At 30.5% G+C, this 20,701-nt stretch overlaps 1 protein-coding gene across 2 annotated transcripts in view; it reads left to right on the forward strand.

Annotated features, from left to right (window-relative positions):
• ovo (transcriptional regulator ovo) overlaps positions 1–6,788 on the forward strand; it is a 46,315-nt gene extending 39,527 nt beyond the window's left edge. Inside the window, exons 2-5 of one of the 2 annotated variants that reach the window (XM_065507616.1) lie at positions 1,855–3,321; positions 3,481–4,637; positions 5,843–6,391; positions 6,460–6,788. In XM_065507616.1, the coding sequence (XP_065363688.1) occupies positions 1,855–3,321; positions 3,481–4,637; positions 5,843–6,391; positions 6,460–6,645 (3,359 nt within the window). In that variant the 3' untranslated portion in view covers positions 6,646–6,788. Of the gene's footprint in view, positions 1–1,854; positions 4,638–5,842; positions 6,392–6,459 lie in introns of both variants that reach the window. The other variant, XM_065507615.1, reaches the window with a different exon arrangement.
• Positions 6,789–20,701: the final 13,913 nt, after the last annotated feature.

Below are 20,701 nucleotides of genomic sequence, written 5' to 3' on the forward strand. Positions count from 1 at the left end.
AATGTTTACTTCTGTGGCATCTCATTTGAAACCGTTATATTGTTTACTTCTCAAAACTAAACATAGATGGCTCTCTTTGTTATTTAAAAAACACAGAGAGCTACCACTTATCTTTAACAAATCATTAACGTGATGCCACTTTTTCTTGTTTATAACACTTACATGTAAACCACAGCTACTACTAGTATAACAGTTTACAACTCTTACTCTTTTATAGCTATGTGTTTGTACTAATTGTTTGTTTTGTTTTTATTTGCTTTTGATTTTAGTGTTTTGTTTAGTTTTTAATTGAAACTCCCCAAAAAATGCCGTTTTTAAAACCGCTAATTTTTCTTAAAGACTTTATTTACAAATTTCTAAGATTATTTCATTATAAAGTGCATAAATTATTAAACATTTACATTTATTATGCAAAAGTTTTTCTAAATTATTGGTGTATTAAGTGATTGGTTGAAACTAGAAAAAATGTCTTATGATATCTATAGTGATTTTTTGAATATAGAAAATAATTTTAAATTTTCAAATAAAAATCATTTGCTTTTTATAAAGCCTTTTAAATGGAATTATATTTTATGGTGTAATTATTGTGGTTTAGGTGAGATTTATAATTAAATAAAATCTAAATTTAACAAAATATTTTAAAGTCACATTGTGTGTTAGTTAATAAAAAATCCGTTACAAAACTCAGTTAAAACCGTTAAAATGGCATGACGCAGTTTTAGAATGAAAACAAATATAAATGTTAAAAATTAATTGATGCAAGTCGTTTTAAATCAGATATTAAAAGTATTTTGTAATAATATGTTAACTTTATAATTAAAAATATTAATTTAATTGTTTATTGTTTATTAAATTTAAACCTTTAATTGTAAAAACTCTTAAAATACGAACGAGTATCTTCCAATATGAAGAAAAACCAATATTTATGCATTAAACAAATTGTTCCTATAATCCCTTTAATAGCTTTTTGTTCTGAAACATACCAAGATCCCAGTAACAGTTTACATTTTCATAATTAGTTTCTGTTAAAATTTACTAAGAGATAATTAATTTGAATCTATATTTAAACATCATCTATATTTTTAGTTTTAAAATCTTTTTTAATATTTTGAGTAATTTTTCTTTGAAAATAAACCAACCATTCATACTTTCTCACTATTTACTAAATTGCTATCAAAATTATAACAAAAATCACTTAATATTGTTAACAAAAATCGCGCTATTGTTATTATTTCGCTATTTTGTTTATACAACAAGTGTTTTATCAACGTCTTCTATACCTTTCCCACTCATCAACTTCATTAGGGAATTGTCTTTAAGTAACTCTATTTTTCTCTCTTTTCCTCCCACGAACTTAGATACCATAAAAATGGTAACCCTTTTAATATAAAAAAATTGCAATAAAAAATGCATTGAGCCAACAACAAATTTCGTAGAAGTCGAGCAAAAGAACAGTTATTTTTTAAAAATACGACTTTTTTTACAGATTGTGTGAAGAAAATTGTTTAGCAAATTATTGGCAAAAACGTGTTTTTACCGAAAAATTAACAAAAATTAGAAAAACTAATAGAAATTATTGCAAAAATTTACCGTTATTCATTAATTAAGAAAATTGTAAAAGCAAAAGTTGAAAATTTTAGATTTTTTAAAAATATTTTAATAAAATTGTTTAAACTTGTTGAAGAATTTGCGTTTTTAAAATAAATTTTAAATATAATTGTATAAAAATAAGATAAATCCTTTTAAAAAGTGTGAGATTTGTGGAGCTTTGTTGTAACGCCATTTTCTTTTTTTTATATTATTTTTGTTTAAATATTTTTACTAATTTTTTGATTCTTTCTAATTTTCTTTCAGTTGGTCCTGTTTCATTATCAACCGAACACGATAGATTATCACCCGCAGTATCACCCACCGCTTCCACTACCACTTTGCCTTTGAATTGTTCACGCAATTCTCTAGCATCACCTTCATCATTTTCAGCATCTTTATCACCTGCCACTTTACAACAACAACAAACACCCACCTCCGCCTCCTCCACGACTTTACTTAAAGACTGTCAAGTTTCGAAGGAAACTTTTTGTAATTACAAACAAGAACCAAAGCCTGATAAGGAACCAGAAGAAACACCCAAATCTGCCTCACCTAAACATCGTTACATTTCCTCTTACTTAGGTGCTACTGCCAACAACAACAGCAACAGCCCCAGCAGCGGCAAGTCATTGATTGGTGGTGTCATCTTAACCTCAGCCCAACGCAAAGAATATCCCGTGGAAATAGTGCAACAAATTCATCATCAGCAACAACAAAAAGATCTTGAACACTTGGGAGAATCGTGTGATGATAATTCCGATTCGGACAGTGATTCGGATGATGGTTCAAAATTGATTGTGGATGAGAAACCTTTAGTGCCCGAGGAACAACCCTTGTCATTGCGTGTACGTTGCACACCACCGCCTGAAGATCAAAGACCCTCTCCACCACCCTGTCCCGAGCCAGCAGTACGTTGCAGTGTTATACAGAGAACACCCGCCAACGAAGCAGAAAACCAAAGACGTGCCCACGAAGTTCTATTGCCCTTGGCCAGTTTAGAACATTTGGGACCCGAACAACAAGAGCCCATTGATTATCACGTGCCCCGTAGAAAATCCTCTTTGGACAACGACGAGGAACAACAATTGAATGCCAAACGTTTGGAGCGTGAGCGCAAACTAAGAGAAGCTAGACGTCGTAGTGCTCTTTTGGCGGCTAGAACTATTCTAGCCCAGGCTCGGCTTAATCCACGTTTTGTACGCTCTTTACCGGGTATTTTGGCAGCAGCGGCGGGACACGGCCGTACCACTTCAGGTTCTGGTGGCAATAATCAAGGACAAAGTTTCCAGGGTGGTTTTGGCAGCAACTCAGGTTCTGGTTCACAACAATCGGCCAGCGGCGGAGGTTCTCCTACCGGTTTCAGTGGTTCAGGCGGTTTAAGCGGAGGTTCAGGTGGAGGAATGGGCGGAGGACGCGACGGTCGTGGCAATTACGGCCCCAACTCCCCTCCCTCGGGAGCTTTACCTCCCTTCTACGAGTCCCTGAAGAGTGGTAATGCCATGAATGGTTCTTCCTCCAGCAATTTTACAGATTCACCCAATTCTACGGCTACATCGAACTTTTTACTACAAAATGCAGCCGCTTATCTAATGTCGGCAGCGGGTAGTGGTGGTGGTAGTGGTAGTTCACAACAATTTCCTGGCTCAGGTGGTGATACTTTGGGTGGCGGTTCTTCGGTATTGGATCCCAATGCTTCTTCTGTTTCCAGCATGCTCTTCCATAATGGTCACGGTAATAATTCTCTTCCTTACAGTTCTTTAGCTCATTGTGCTAAATATAATCATCCCTCTTCTCCTTCTTCGGCCTCTTCACCACAACATTTTCCCTCCTCAACGGCGGCGGCTACACACCCTCATCAACCTCACTTGCCCTACGGTCCCAATCCTTCAGCTTACGGTATTATACTGAAAGATGAGCCAGACATAGAGTACGACGAGTCTAAAATCGATATAGGAGCCTTTGCTCAAAACATTATACAGGCTACCATGGGGAATTCGGGTAATTTTAATGCATCGGCTTACGAAGATGCCATTATGAATGATTTGGCCTCGGCGGCTCAGGGAGCTAATGGCACCGTAGATCCTCTACAATTCACTGCCACCTTAATGTTGTCCTCACAAACGGATCATTTGTTGGAACAGCTTTCCGATGCGGTGGACTTGAGTTCGTTTTTGCAGCGCAATTGTGTGGAAGATGAGAATTCTACTTCACCGAGACAAGATTTTGAGCTGGTCTCAACGCCGTCTTTAACCCCAGACTCTGTGTCCATTACACCGGTAGATTGTCACAATGCGGGCAGCACACAATTGGACACCTTCCATGAGAGTCTCATGCAACAATTGACCAATAATATTACCAGATCACACAGCAACAATTCGTATAACAATTTCGATAGACATCAGAATAGTTTGCAGCAGCAACAGCAACAAAATCCACCACCTTCGTATCAACATGCTACACGAGAGATTATGCAAATGCAACAGCATCATCATCAGCAGCAGCAACAAAACTATCATCAGTCAGCACAGCAACAATCTCCGCTCAATTCGTTGATTAATCAAAATTCTTTATTACTGCAACAACAGCAGCAGCAACAAAATGGCTACCACAATTCACACAACAACAGCAATCAGCAATATAATCCTTTGCAACAACAGCAACACAATCATCTTAACCATCATCAATTGCAACAGCATCAAGCTCATCACCAGCAACAGCAGCAGCATCAACAGCAACAACAACACCAGCAACATCATCATCAACAACAGCAACCACAACATCATCATCAACATCTGCATCATCATCACCATCATATGCACCATCAACATCACAGTGATAATAGCAATCTATCACTGCCCTCACCAAATGCTACATCCTCATCGAATCAAACCTCCTCCACCAACGCAACAACAACTGCCAATGGCCATCTTATGATTGCCTCACAAGGCCACCATCCCATGTCTTCAGCAGCCAGTAACACATCATCGGGTTCGGCCTCCGCACTCCTAGACACATCATTGCTGGACACCAAGCCCATCATACAAAGTGTAAGTCCAACATATTCTACTGCCTCCAACACTACTACCAGCTCGAAAGAGGGATGTAGTGTTGGTACAAATTGTTCTACCACTAGTGGTATTAGTTCTGCGTCGTCTACTTCCTCTACATTGTCATCGTTTAGTACATTAAAGCAACAGCAACAGCGTTCGTTGGCTGCCACTTTGGCTTCCGGTTTAAACTCGCTACCAATATCGCCCACTGTCGCTATGTTGCATGAAAGCAATGTGCTTCAGCAACGGGTAAGCATTGTCCAAATTAAATATTTTCATATATTTTCTTTGTGAACTATGTAGGACTGGGTGGGAGTTAGCTTTTTTTTACACTATTTCCAATTGTATTTCAGAAATTTCGAATGAATTTCAGAAATTTCCAATCATATTCCAGAAATTTGGAATTGAAATTCTGTGAAAAATTCTGAAATATATTTAGAAACTTCTGAAATACAATTGGAAATGGTGTAGTTTTAATTGGGGTTTAAAAAGAGACCTGATTTCTTTGTCCTGTTCGAAAATCAACTCAAAAAGTTAGAAAACGTTAAATTTTTTGTTCTCATATGTATCGCAACATAAGTTGCTGTTTTTTTTTTAAGAAATATTAGAATTTTAAAAATGTTTTTCTGTAACAACTCAATTTTTTTCTTTTGAAATCAAAAAATGCAATAATTTGGAGAAATTCACGTTAGAAAATTTAGAAATGTTGCATTTTTTGCCCTCAATTGATTGGCGGTGTGAAAATGTTGCCTTGTTTTTAAAAGAAATGTTTACATTTTGTTCAATTTATTAAACAAAGGTCTTTTGTTTGATTAGAATTACGAAAAGGTAACATTTTATTTCTATAAAAATATAGAAATGTTGCACTTTCTGCCCTCAATTGATTGGCGGTGTGGAAATGTCTTGTTTTTTAAAGAAATGTTTACGTTTTAGTCCGTTAATTAAACAAATACAGATGTTATATTAGAATTACGAAAAGCTAACATTTTGAAAGGTTGAGGGGGGAGGGCAACATTTTTTAAAATAACAAATTTTTCTGTGAAATCAAAAGCGCCATAAATTAGAAATATCTAATTTTTAAACATTTTGTTCCAGTTTATTTCTAAACATTATTTTAATTGAATTCTTTGCCCATAATTATATTTAAATTAAACAACAACAATTAATTTATGTTTCTTTTTTTCTTCTCTTCCCTTAAACAGTTGGGTTTGCCACCCGAGGTACAATTGGAATTTGTCAATGGCGGTCATGGCATTAAAAATCCCCTGGCCATTGAAAATACACATGGACATCATCATCATCGCATACGCAGCATTGATTGTATAGATGATTTGAAAAAGCCCTCCTCATTGATGGCCGATACCACCAACTCTATGATGATGGGTGGTGGTGGTGGTCTTTCGCCCACTAACAACAACTGTTCCTCCAATTCCAGCATAAATAACGATCAAAGTGAACCAAATGGTAAATTTGTGTGTCGCATTTGTTTGAAGGCCTTCTCGCTGCAACGTCTGCTTAATCGTCACATGAAATGTCATTCAGAAATTAAGCGTTACTTGTGCACTTTCTGCGGCAAGGGTTTCAACGATACGTTCGATTTGAAGCGTCATACACGTACGCACACGGGCGTTAGACCCTACAAATGTAATTTGTGTGAAAAGAGTTTTACCCAGAGATGTTCGCTGGAATCGCATTGTTTGAAAGTGCATAGTGTACAGCATCAATATGCCTATAAGGAGAGAAGAACTAAGGTAAGTTAAGGATATTTTTGTTTATTTTTTATAGGAAACTAATTTGTTTTGTTTGTTTGTAATTTTAGATGTATGTTTGCGAGGAATGTGGTCATACCACCTGTGAACCCGAGGTTCATTATATACACTTGAAAGAAAATCATCCCTATTCACCGGCTTTGCTGAAATTTTATGATAAACGTCATTTCAAATTTACCAATTCACAATTTGCCAACAATTTACTGGGACAACTGCCAATGCCGGTGCATAATTAAGAACAACTGCCTTCTTTTTTTTTAAAAAAAAACAAAAATTATGAACAAAACTCCGAGATTATTATTATTTTTATGTTATATACAAACAAATATTTATCTTTTGATATAGAAACTTTTTTTATTTTTTTATAAGATTTTTTTTGCTGAGCAAATTTCGTTTCTCTGAATTTCGTTTTTCTGAAAGTGTGAAGTGAATTTTTATTCTCTTTTTTTTATTATTATTTATATTGAAAGACAGAGTTTTGAAAAGTCAAGGGAGAAAATTTTTGAAATTTTGTGCATATTTTTAAGTTTTTTTTTATTTTTATTTTAATGTAGAAAATTAATTTTAAATTCATTTGATTTCATTAACTCATTTTAGTTTAGTTGAAAATTTTGAAGTCATAAGTTTCTTTTTAAATTTAAATGCTTTAATTTTTTATGTGAAAATTCTAAAAAGGGAAACTTAAAGTTTTCAATACAGTTTGGCTTTATATGTAAATTTTTCTTTAAAATGTATATTATAATTATTATTAGTTTTTATACAACACGCTTTAACCATTATTACAAAAGTTTATAAACTTTTTTTGTTGCAGTTGAGAGTTAAAAAATTATGGGCTAAACAAAGAGTTTGGTTTTGATTTTAATTTGTTTTATTTTCAAAAATTTAAAAAAAAGCAATTCAAAACTATGTATTAAATTTTAAACATTTTGAGATTTACTTTAATCTTTTATATAAACCAGGCAAATGTTATTTTATTTTGGATTTAATCACGATCAGCGATTCGAACATTTTCAAAATCCTTTGTCAAATCTAAATATTGTTTTAAAATTTTTAAATTAATTTTCTTAAACTCTTGTCAAAGCTTTTAACCTTAACTGTAATGTGTACAAATCATTTCATAATATTTTGTTTTAAGATTTTATTTTTATTATTTCTCTACATTCCACCATAAAAACACCAATCACCCCCCACCCTTCCACCGCTTTAGATTCATTGAATTTGTTTGTTAAGTTTTTCTTTTTTAAGTGAATTTGAATTTTTTATTTAATGAATTAATTCTTAATTTTTTTTTATTTTATTAATTAAAACTGAATTATCTATTATTTTAAACAAATTTAACAAAATTTTTTATAATCATGTTGTACATTAACCTAAAAAAAGAAAACAAAAACAAAATAAATCATTTAAAAAGCATAAGAAAGTAATTTAAAATTATTTATAAGCATTTATCAAACTAATAATATTTCGTTAAACAAAAACTTTCATAATAAAAAAAAAATCAACTAAGAGGCCTTAAAAATTTAATTTTTGTTTTTCAAATCAAAAATCTTTAGCTTAAGTTAAACAAACTACTAATAAAAACCCTTTAAATATTAAAGAAATTATTATAAATTATAAGAAAAATAATAAAAAAAATCAGTAAAATTTCAACAAAAAAATGGTAGTTTTAATTAAAAATTAAGTTAAAAAAAAAGAAAAACAAAATTTGCTGTTCATAAATGATAAATAAAATATTTTTACCATAAGTTTTAAATAAGAACTGATTGATTTTCTTTAAACATTAAGTTATTCTATATAAAAAAAATTGTTTATGTACAGCAAACTTTAAATACAAAATTTTAACAAAAATCTTTATAAACAAAGATTTTTCTTAAAATTTTAAAACAAAATGAAACACTTTCTAAATAAAATTAATCCAAAGTGTTAAAAGTAATTTTTTAAAAAACAAACAATTTTTTTAAAACAATCATCGGGTTTATTGTGCAATCAATGTGGTGATGGTTTAATTTTTAATTATATTTTATTTATAACTTTAAACATAACATTTAAATGTTCAAGTACTCTCTTAATTCAATTGCTTTAATTTATTTTCTTTATAATTAATTTAACCCCACCCCCACCTTACCCTTGATCAAGAAATACTACCATGTAGTTTAGTTTACCTAACTTGAATTACTTTATTTTATATACATTTTTTTTTTTAATGAAAACAAAAAATCTCCTCTTCCTTTTGTTAATTTTATTATTTTTTAAATCATGAAATAACTTTAAGTTGTTTTATAATTTTCTTTATTCTGGCTTTATATTCATGATGAAATATTTTATTTCTTCTTTATCATTATCTTATTATTATTTTTTATTATTATTATTGTGTAAGCCTTTTGTATTTAGTTAAAATGAAATAATGATTGATCAAAAACTCTAGTTTTAATTTTATTTTTAATTATAAAACAAACAAAAATGTGAAATACACTTTACTACATACTACTGCAAAACAATTGCAACAAATGAAATTGAAATAAAAATTTTATAAAAGAAAAATATTTAAAAAAAATAAATCCATAAAATGAGTTTTATTTTATTACCACTGTTGGCGAAAGTTCTTACCTGTAAGTTAGTTAAGTACACAGCGTGTCACATTTATAAACACATCTTATTTTTCGCTTTATCCAAACATAAGCACCCATTTTTATCCTATTCAAATTTAATGTTGAAAATGGGAGAAGGGAAAAAACTAGCGCGGATTTTTTATTCTTAATTGGGCTGATACTTTTTCCATCAAAAGTGTAAAAATATTTGCATCCGATTATTTGAATAAAATAGATAAATTGCTTTATAAAGCACCCGATTATTTTTACACTTTCAATGGAAAAAGTATCAGCCCAATTAAGAATAAAAAATTCGCGCTAGTTTTTTCTCTTCTCCCATTTTCAACATTGAATTTGAATAGGATAAAAATGGGTGCATAATTATTTTAATGAGAGTTAATTCTAACGAGTCTGCAAATTTATGACAATCAAAACCGATTTAGACAATTTTTTTTTTAAAATGTTGGTCATAGCCCTAATTAGGTTTTTACGGAATGAAAAATTGACCACGCCCACTTTTTTCGATTTATCTAAATTGGAAAACGGCTACTTTGATTTGGCTAATTTTTTGTTTAAATGATCATAGTAATCCAATTTAAGTTTTTACTGAAAGAAAAATACATCTCGCCAATTTTTTTTCGATATATCTAAAATCACAGGACGCCTGGACCGATTTAACTAATTTTTTTTTTAATGTTCGCAATACATAGTCCGCAAAAGTTTTTACATAAATAAAAATTGTCCCGTCCACTAATACGCCCACTTATTAAATACATCTGCAAAATACATCGGTCTGTGAGACCAAAATTCGACTACTTATATAAAAACTCACAATAGCTTAATTCGATAATAACTTGGCCAATAAGCGTTTAATCAAGAAAAGGAGCTCGATCTGTGATCACGCATATTTCTTAACAAAAATCAATTTTTTGTATAAAAACTCAAAATATCTAAACTCGGTAATAACTTGGCCAATAAGCGTTGAATCAATAAAAGGAGCTAGTTCTGTGATCACTCATATTTCTGACCAAAAATCGATCTTTTTATATAAAAACTCAAAATATCTAAATTCGCTAATAATTTGGCCAATAAGCGTTGAACCAAGAAAAGCAGCTCGATCTGTGATCACTCATATTTCTTAACAAAAATCGATTTTTTATATAAAAACTCAAAATATGTAAATTCGCTAATAACTTGGCCAATAAGCGTTTAATCATGAAAAGGACCTCGATCTGTGATCACTCATATTTCTGACCAAAAATCGATTTTTTATATAAAAAGTCAAAATATCTAAATTCACTTATAACTTGGCCAATAAGCGTTTAATCAAGAAAAGGAGCTCGATCTGTGATCACGCATATTTCTTAACAAAAATCGATTTTTTATATAAAAATCTAAAATATCTAAATTCGCTAATAACTTGGCCAATAAGCGTTGAATCAAGAAAAGGAGATCGATCTGCGATCACTCATATTTCTGACCAAAATTCGATTTTTTATATAAAAAGTGTTTGACATTATGTTTGCTGGGTAGCTTTCTCACCAAATATCTTCATTTTTATTTTTGAACATCACTATCTGTGATCCCTCATATTTCTGACCAAAATATCTAAATGAAAAGGAGCTCGATCTGTGATCACTCATATTTCTGACCAAAAATCGATTTTTTATATAAAAACTCCAAATATTTTAATTCACTAATAACTTGGCCAATAAGCGTTGAACCAAGAAAAACAGCTCGATCTGTGATCACGCATATTTCTTAACAAAAATCGATTTTTTATATAAAAATCTAAAATATCTAAATTCGCTAATAACTTGGCCAATAAGCGTTGAATCAAGAAAAGGAGATCGATCTGCGATCACTCATATTTCTGACCAAAATTCGATTTTTTATATAAAAAGTGTTTGACATTATGTTTGCTGGGTAGCTTTCTCACCAAATATCTTCATTTTTATTTTTGAACATCACTGGTTTAGTCAAGAAAAGGAGCTCGATCTGTGATCACTCATATTTCTTAGCAAAAATAGATTTTTTATATAAAAACTCAAAGTATAAATTCGCTAATAAATAAAAATTACCAAAATAGGAATAAAGCAAAAAAATCACCAACATTGAAAAATAAGCAAAAAAAAAACAGCATGTTTAATAAAGCGTACAGTTTGTCAGCAAAACTTTCAAACATTTTTTTGAAGAGAGAGAGGAATTCATTAGATAACACAGTAGGTAATAATTGGATGGGATAAAGAGACCCTTTGAATAGTAGTAGATTAAGAAATCCTTAATACATAAGTAAGAAAGGACAATAAGAAAATCATTGTACACCTGGCAATTAAACCCAAATTGCGAAAACTTCATATAGCGTTTCAAAATTTAGCAGGCAATTAGCATGATTTAATAATTGCAAATGTGTGACAGGTATAAACAGGAGAACAATTTTATTACCCAACATTTTCATATTTAGGTATTTACAAACGGGGATTAACCGAAAAGGTTTTAATTTTACAATTTCTCAAAAATTATAAACGGCAATAGGAAAACCGTTAAACACCTTGTAATTTATACCTGCTCCACAATATTTTCCTGAGCCTTAGACTTCGTATATAAAGCGTGCGTTTGGCAAGAAACATTATTCAGTTGCATTTGAAACTTCAAACAACATACAACGTTTAAACCAAGTTTAACTGTCGAATTTATAAAACCATGAAACTTAGCTGCCAATTTACTGCTTGTCAATGGTGTGGTTCTGAAGACGAAATGGCTGATCATCTTGTAACAAACCACAGGCAATTTTTCCGAGAGGCCAAAGACAATCTATATTTCGAATTTAATTACGATGACATGCAGCAAGAAGTATTTGTAATCAGCACTTCCAGTGGCCTCTATTGGTTCAAAAAAAATCAACAAGAACCTCGCGGTGATGGCTTGGACTTTGCATTATTCCATATAGGAGAATCTCAGCAAGTGGAATATAATCTTAAACTGGATCTAATGAGCGAAGATAATCATTGTGAATGTCGGGGCCCATTACTCAGTGAGCAAGATGAGTTGATGCTGCCTGCTAAAGATGAATGCATACCTAAAGATGATTTGGAATACATGGAATTTTGTAAAGGTTTTGAAATCATCTGTAATGATGATTTGGAATATGCGGAATTTTGTAAAGGTATTAAAGGTGTTAAATATATATGCTAGTATTATAAACATAAGTATTTAATAATTTAATAGGAATAATTTTAGTATAAAAATGTAATTTTAAGTATTTTAATAAATTAAATATTCAAAAGTAAAAAAAAAAGTTTTTTTATGATCTAAATTCAGGAACAGCTTTGCACTTTTCTACTGCTCTATTTCGCAAAATAAATAGTATAAAATATTTTCTGCACAGATATAAATTTTAAACGCAATACGATGGACAAATTATAAAAAAAAATATAAATTTTGTATTAAAGTCTGCTTGACTTTATGTTTTACATATTTAGTGTGCAAATATGCTAAGTCCCTTTTCACAAGTTTTATAAGAAACACAAAAAAACGTTGTTAAGTTTTCGATAATTTATTTGCCACGTAAAAAACATAAGGTAGACATAATATATCGCACTCGTTCAACAATACTGTATTAACTCAATATTTTTAAAAATTCACTTTTTGCAAGAAATCAACTAACAACATCAATATCTATCTACTGCAAACATTTCATTCATCTCGAAAACCACATTTGAGACCATTTACGTGATAAATAGTAACTACCTTGTAAATACAAAAAGGTATTATTTTGAGTTAATACAAAAATTTAAATAGAAATACATCGTATATTTTCATAAAAAAATTTATTATTTTGAATTGATATTGTCAAATTGTTTTATTTAAATTTGGTTGTATTTTGAGTTGATACTGTTTTGTTGATAAAATAATACAAAAAAAATATCGAGAAGTTTCAGAAAAATGGTATTAACTCAAAAATAGATTTATTTTGCAATAATTGCAAAAATGTTAATGAAAAACAATATAAATATATTTTCAAATGGAATTTGCTTAATATGATGTATTCGGATTTTCAAATTCTCTTAAAATTTAATCACAAACAGTTTTTGCCCTCTACTGAACATTTTAAAATTTTGAGTTAATACAGTATTGTTGAACGAGTGCGATATATCAATGGATAGGGGATTTTGTCTATTTTTCAAAAATATATATAACTTTTGATAATTAATAAATAAATTCATGGAATACTTTTTTGAAAAATATGACAAAAATTGCATTTTATTGTGTTTTTGAAAAGATACAAAAATTTTCAACTGAAATTAAATTTTTATTTATGAATATTTTTTAATAAAATTTTACAGTTATATACATAGATTTTGCCATTGAAAATAGAAAACTAAAAACAAATTTTGAAATTTTAAAATTCCCAAAAATGTTTTTTTTTTAGTTTTTTGGCAATAATATCTATACCAAGGCCGGGGTTATCGGAAGCCTTTACAAAACAATTAAAAACATGTTTGGCCATCTAAAATGGGTTACTATATTTTGATATCGAGTATGTGATTTGAGAGTTTTTAGCCTAAAGTTGAATTTTAGATAAAAAATAGGCGTTTTTTGGATGGACCTGACCCCCTCGGTATCAACAATTTTCAAATTTGTTTTCATTTAAAATATTTAATGTAAAGTTAGCTTTTCAAAAAGTATAAATTCCTAATACACCTTTTTGGGAATTTTTTAGATAACTTAAATAGAAAAAAAGTACTTTTTTCCCCAAAAACTAGCGAAAAATTGAATTTTTTTAAATTTTTAAATTCAAATGCATATAACTTTGGATTCAGTTGAGATTTTTAAACAATTAATTTTTATGTTTAACATAGACATTTGTTGCTAGTCCAATAAAAGAAAAATGGAGGAAATCGGAAAATATTTGGACTCGCTGTTATCAAAAAACTGGAATAGGGTGGGTAAAAATGTTGAAAATTTAATTTTCAAATACGAATATCTCCTAAGTTATAAGAGATAATTGAGGTGATTATTGATATGTAATGGTTTTGAAATGAGAACACAGCCGAAGAAATAGGATCGTTGTAAAAATTGAACATACCCGAGGTGTCCTACTTTGGGGAACCCTGGCCGCACCCTTGGTGGGCCTATGCGGTCAAAATTCAAAACTTAAACTCGACAACACTTCTTCTTTGCGCATGTAAAAATTCAATCAAATCGGACTAAGGGTGTAGAAGTTACAGATTATTTCCCTCTTCTTTTTTTTCTCATACCACTGTGCAACACCTTATAATAAATTCGCCTTGATTTTGTCCTCATTAGTACGTTCTCACTTCATATGATCTTAAGTTCCCAGAATGCTTCAAAGAATTCCCAAATAAAATGTTTAATTTATTCATTAGCGATTTGAATTTAGCGGTCTGTAGCAACTGCCAGCCACATTCATCGTGTTTATAAACATTTCCATCAGCAGAAGCTTCTACTTATCAACAATGTTGATAGCATGCGGTTGATTAGCATGCAACATTGTAACTTCGAAAGCTCTAGAATTCGAATATGGTAGTTGTCCGTTAGGATCGTTGTAGAATGTTCACGAGAGATGGCGTGTGTATAAATAGTGGCAGAGGTTGCAGTCGTTAGTTAGTTCATGAGATACGCTATGTAAATAAACATCAACTGAGTGACATAAAGTGTGCTGTATTTTCCAGTGAATTCGTGTACATTATAAAGTGTGTCTGTATTTCAGAATTGTATAAAAACAGTGAGTGACTATTTAATTCTGTTGTTGTTGTATATTTGAATAAATAAAGAGTTGTTAAAATTTTTAAACTATTAAACTGCTTTTTATTTGCAAACAAAAGTATCCGGTTTATTTAAAAGCAATGAACCCTCGTTTTTAAAAGGTAAAAACGTAACAATATTATTACTTTATTATAAAGACTTTATACATTACAAATAATTATTTTCCATTTCATTTATCTTGCACATCTGGCCATTTGATCATGCGTAACAGACGTTCTACCTCATGATCAACACAATCGTACAAATAGTGACCACGGCAGGTGGGACATTTTAGTTTCTTCAGCTGCAGCATTTGATCAAAACAATCCAGGCAAATAAAATGCTTATTTTCACAAAATCTAGCATCACGACGTATGAACTCAAAACATACAGCACAGGTGAAACGTTCGATGCACAGGCGATTTAAACGATCATCTTCTTCCGTACTTCCTATATGCTGGGCTCCAGTCGACATTTTATCATCACTATCGTCAAATTCGCCAAAATACAGACGCATACGTCGTGAGGGCATAGTTTCGTTTAGAAGTTCCAAGAAGACAAAATTGAAACTAAGATTGAAATCATCTTTATGGGGATGCTGATTTCGATCTTGCTTAGTGATATAAGGACCCATATATTCACAATGACCATCTCTTTTGAGGCCAAGTTTAAGTTGATACTCCACTTCTTCGGATTCCCCTATGTGGAATACACCAAAATCGATGCCATCATTGCGTGGCTGCTGTATCTTTTGTCTCAGCCAATACAGACCATTGGGAGAACAGAGTACCAGGGCTTCATGCTTTAAATCATCGAAACTGAAATCAAAATAAAGATTTCCTTTGGGTTCCCTTAGGAATTTTTTGTGTTGAGTTTCAAAGTGATCAAATATTTCATCTTCGGAGCCACTCCATTGACACGAAGTAAAGCGGCAGTTGAGATACATGGTTTTGAAGAATTAAATGGTTTTAACTTTGTTGAAATTTGTAAAGTGTAGTGTGTGAAGTTTAAAATGCAACTGAATGCAGTTTCTTGCCAAGATCACTCTTTATATGTGAAGTAAAATTCCTTAGAATTTATTCTTAAACAGGTAAATATGAACTAAAAAAAATGTAACGGTTTTCTAGTTGTCCAGTGGAATTTTGTAAAATAAACCCTTTTTCTTGAATTCCCTGTCAAAAGAAGAAATCGTTAGCTAATAAAATTAACATGTCTGTACCTGTCTGACACTTACATTTTAAATTGAAATCATGCAAATGATCCTTAAAATATTGCTAGTAAAATGTTAATTTCTGTTAAATTGTGAGGTGCTAGTAAATGTGTTTAAGTTTACACCATATTTGTATAGATAACACACTGTTTTAGGTAAAAATTTCATCCCTAATATTCAAGACCAGCTGAAATGCTGCAATCACTTTATTATGCTGCAAAATACTTGCAAAATATTCACTTTTATTTGTATTTATTTAAAGATCATTGAATATTAAACGGTTTCTTAAAGTGTTTGGGTCCTCAATACTTTTATGCAAATAATCAGTTTAAAGAAGGCTCGTGTCATAACATCAACACCTGGCTTTGTCAAACTATAATTTAAATATTTTACGATTAGAAAAATTTGTAAATGTAAACTGGGGTGACACTTGTCACTTGTATATGAAGATGCTGTCAATTTAGTAGCCGCGAATGCAGACAGTAATTGGTGTTTAATACTATAAAACGGGTTTTTAAAATACATTTGCCAGTATTTTATTAGAATTTAGTTTTGATTACGGTTTGGTTTAAAATTTCAGGTTGCTTTTCGTATAAATTAAGAAATTGAAAAAGGAATTTTTAAAGATTATAAATGCTGAATTTTTATTCAACTACACCATTTCCAATTGTATTTCAGAAGTATCTAATTATATTTCTGAAAATTCCAATTGAATTTCAGAAATTTCCAATTATACTTCAGGATTTTCTAATTGAATTTCCGAATATTCCAATTATATTTCAGAATTTTCTATTAATATTTCAAAAATTTTTGTTTGTGTCTGAAATACAAATGGAAATTTCTGAAATGCAAATGGAAACTCTGAATATAATTGTAATATTCTGAAATATAATTAGAAAATTCTGAAATATAATTGGAAATTTCGGAAATTCAATTGGAGATTTTTTGAAAAATAATTGGAAATTTCTGAAATTCAATTGGAAATTTCTGAAATACAATTATAAACTTCTGAAAATCAATTGGAAATGGTGTAGAATAACGTTTACCTATTCACATTGGGGACAAAAACGAAAAAATTTATAAAGAAATTTGAAAGCTCCAATTTAAAAATGTTGTTAAACAAATTCTAAAAATTTAAGGATTCTCTTTGGTATCTTATTAAAGGTATTTATAGACGTCAATACTGAGTATTAATATTTGTCAAAAACTCAAGTATCATAATACAATTTCATCGTCTAAACAAAATTTATATTAGATTTTCAAAAAATACAAATGATTTTTTTGATTTAGGTCGGTATTGAAAATTTGTTTAAAACGATTCAAAAACTTTTTATTTTCATATGTATCGGGTATGTATTTATAAAAACAAATAAGGCAAATAAAAATGTCAAGAAAATATAAAATAAAAATCAAATTTTCAGAAAAATATCAATCAATAAAGAAATAAAATATTTGTAATACTATCGTGTAAACAATAAATGTTTTTTCGAAACGATTTTTTGAAATACCGACTGATTTCAATAATATTTTAAATTTGAAAAGTGTTAATACTCAGTATTGCCGTCTATAAATACCTTAATGATATAAAAGAAAATTAACTCAAAACGATTAATTCACTTAGACACACCACCGATTTGAATGATGTGTGGCTTCAATAATTTATTAAATAGACCAATCATTTTAACTCTAACTCAATTTGAATAAAATAATTTCAGAATATTATAACACATACCAAAATAATTATAAACCATTCAACAAACTTACTCTTCTGCAAGGTCAAAGACCCAATTTTTGAATATTTGGAATTTAAAGAAAAGGAATAAAAATATTTTGTATATGTCAACGGATTTTGACGAAATTTATTGGGTGTATGACTTAAGAATGTTGATTTTTCTTTAATTTGTAGCTTTTATTTTGAAAAATTGTTGGCTATAAACTATTCCCATCTTTCTGGCGCCATATTGATTCCGAGCCAAAAGAACTGTTCATCTGTTGAGGCCAATAACGATTCAAGCCAATTTCGAAACCCCTGTTCTGAAGAGAGAGCATTCTGCATCTATCAAAACAAATACTAATCGAACCGGGCAAGGTCTGGACTATAAGGCGGGTGAGGCAAAACTTCCCAACCACATCTTTCTAAATAGTTTTAAACAGGTATTGCAACATGCTAGACCACATGTGGTTTCGATCCCTTAGCGCCAAATTATCGTAAGCGACATTTTCTAAATTTTTTTGAAATTGCAAAAATTAAAATGTTATGAACCGACTGATATTTTAGCGTTCTCAGAATATCAAAATTTTTAATAACTTCAAAATTATATGGGGTAAGATTTTATCGTTTATAAGTCAATGTTTACATTTTACAGTAAACGAATTTTATCGTAAGCGACACACAGTGGTATAGAAAAAGAAGAGGGAAATAAATCTGTAACTTCTAAATGGTTAGACTGGTTTCAATGAAATTTCTCATGCGCAAAGATGAAGTGTTTTCGAGTTTAAGCTTTGAACATGGAACTCATGGGCCCATCAGGGGCGCGACCAAGGATCCTCAAAGTAGGACACCTCGGGTATGTTACATTTTTAAAACGATCATATTTCTTCGTTTGTGTTCCGATTTCAAAATAATTACACATATATAATCTTCCATCGAGCACTACAAAAAACCTCGTCGTAGCTATCAATTATCTCTTATTGCTTAGGAGATATTCGCATTTAAAAATTAAATTTTCAACATTTTTACCTACCCTACTCCAGTTTTTTAATATTTCCTGATTTTCTCCAGTTTTCCTTTATTGAACTAACAATATATGTATGTGTCAAATAGAAAAAGAATTGTTTAAAAATAATGACTAAGTCCAAAGTTATATGCATTTGAATTTAAAAAAAATTAAAAAGGTGAATTTTCGCTAATTTTTTGGAAAAAAAAGAACTTTTTCTTTTTAAGTTATCGCAAAAAATTTTTAAGAGGATGTATAAGAAATTTATACTTTCTGAATGCTAAGTTTTCATAAAATATTTTAAATGGAAAAAAACGTAAAAATTGTTGTTACCGAGGGGACCAGGTCCATTCAAAAAACACCTGTTTCTAATGTAAAATTAAAATTTAGGGCAAAAATTCTGCAATTGCATATTCGATATCAAAATATAGTAACCGATTTTAGGTGGTCCAATATGTTTCTAATTATTTTGTAAAGGGTTTCGATAACCCCTATTATGGATATTATATTCGAAAAACTAAAAAAAATTCCATTTTTGGAATTTTTCAACACTTTTTTGGGAAGTGCGGGATTGCTGATAATAAATTTCAAAAATCGTTTTTATTTTTCCATTTTAAATAGAAAAATCTACATACATAACTGTAAAATTTCATTAAAAACTTGTTCTATGCAAAAATTCAATTAAAAACATTTTTTGTCATATTTTTCAATAAAGTATTCCATGAATTTTTAATTGTCAAAAGTTATAAATATTTTTGAAAAATAGACAAATAGCTTGAACGAAATTATATTATATCGCATCATAACATTTTTAATTCTATGTATACATTTCAAAATAACCGAAAAAACCTTCTCCTATAAAATTTGTGTTTTGTCGCTTACGATAATTTGGCGCTAAGGGCTCGGTTTCATGTCTGGCCGCATATTCTTTGCGATTTTCGGCCAATTCTCGCTTCAAACGAAGCAGTTGCGTTCGGTGCAGTTTCCACGTGATAGTCTGGACAGATTTTAGTAGCTCATAATATAGAGGATACGTTTGCTCCCACCAAATACAGAGAATTACCTTAACGCCATGGATATTTTGCTTTGGTGACAATTTTATTTTATAGCGTTCAAGCAGGATTTTAGACATCAAGGTTTCAACCCTTATGGTACCTAATTATCCTGATTTTAGATGAAATGTTTTGAAACTGCTGCTTGAGTAGATCCCAATGATTTTGCCAAACTCTTGTTGAGTTTGACAACAATCTTCATGAAGTAATGAAGATTGTTGTCAAACTCGAACATTTTTGGCTGACCTGTGTGATCATTGTCTTCCGTGTCAAAATCACCACTTCTGAACCGCATAAACCATATCTCTCACATTGAAACGGATGGAAAACATTCACCATAAGTTTTGGTGTGCAATCGATGTGCTTGATCGGCATTTTTATCAAATTAAAGAAGTAAAGCAAAACTTCACGCATATGATGCTTTGTTGGCACAAAATTCGTTTACACTATAATGTTCAATAATTAAGTGAGAATAAATGACAGATATGTAACCTTCAAAATGACATACATATAAGTTATTAAAAACTAAAACCGCGTACAGAAGATACTCCATCTATCGTAAATCCCGCATTTTTAAGTCATACAATAACAAAATAATTCTTGAATTCTGAAGATTAAATTATATTCGAAACTATCGTATTTCAGATACTACAAAATAAGCCTGACGTTGTAAACGCCTGATGTTATAGGCCAGCCACATCTAAAAAACCATAAAAAGATCGAGCAAAATTAAAAAATAAACCTAAATATCTCTTCAACTAATAAAGATAACCTACACATGTAAAAAATTGAGATCCGAGGTGACCAACTCATTAGCCCCCATTAGCGCTAGGAAGCTGAACAACTCGAGAATACCTCAGCTTCAACCATGTGAAATTTCGTAACAATATCTCCAATATTTCCCGATATACCGAATTACTTTTCTAAAACACGCACTATCGGATTGAAATCTTTGA

This window comes from Calliphora vicina, chromosome 4, assembly GCF_958450345.1.
Source record: "Calliphora vicina chromosome 4, idCalVici1.1, whole genome shotgun sequence".
NCBI lineage: Eukaryota > Metazoa > Arthropoda > Insecta > Diptera > Calliphoridae > Calliphora > Calliphora vicina.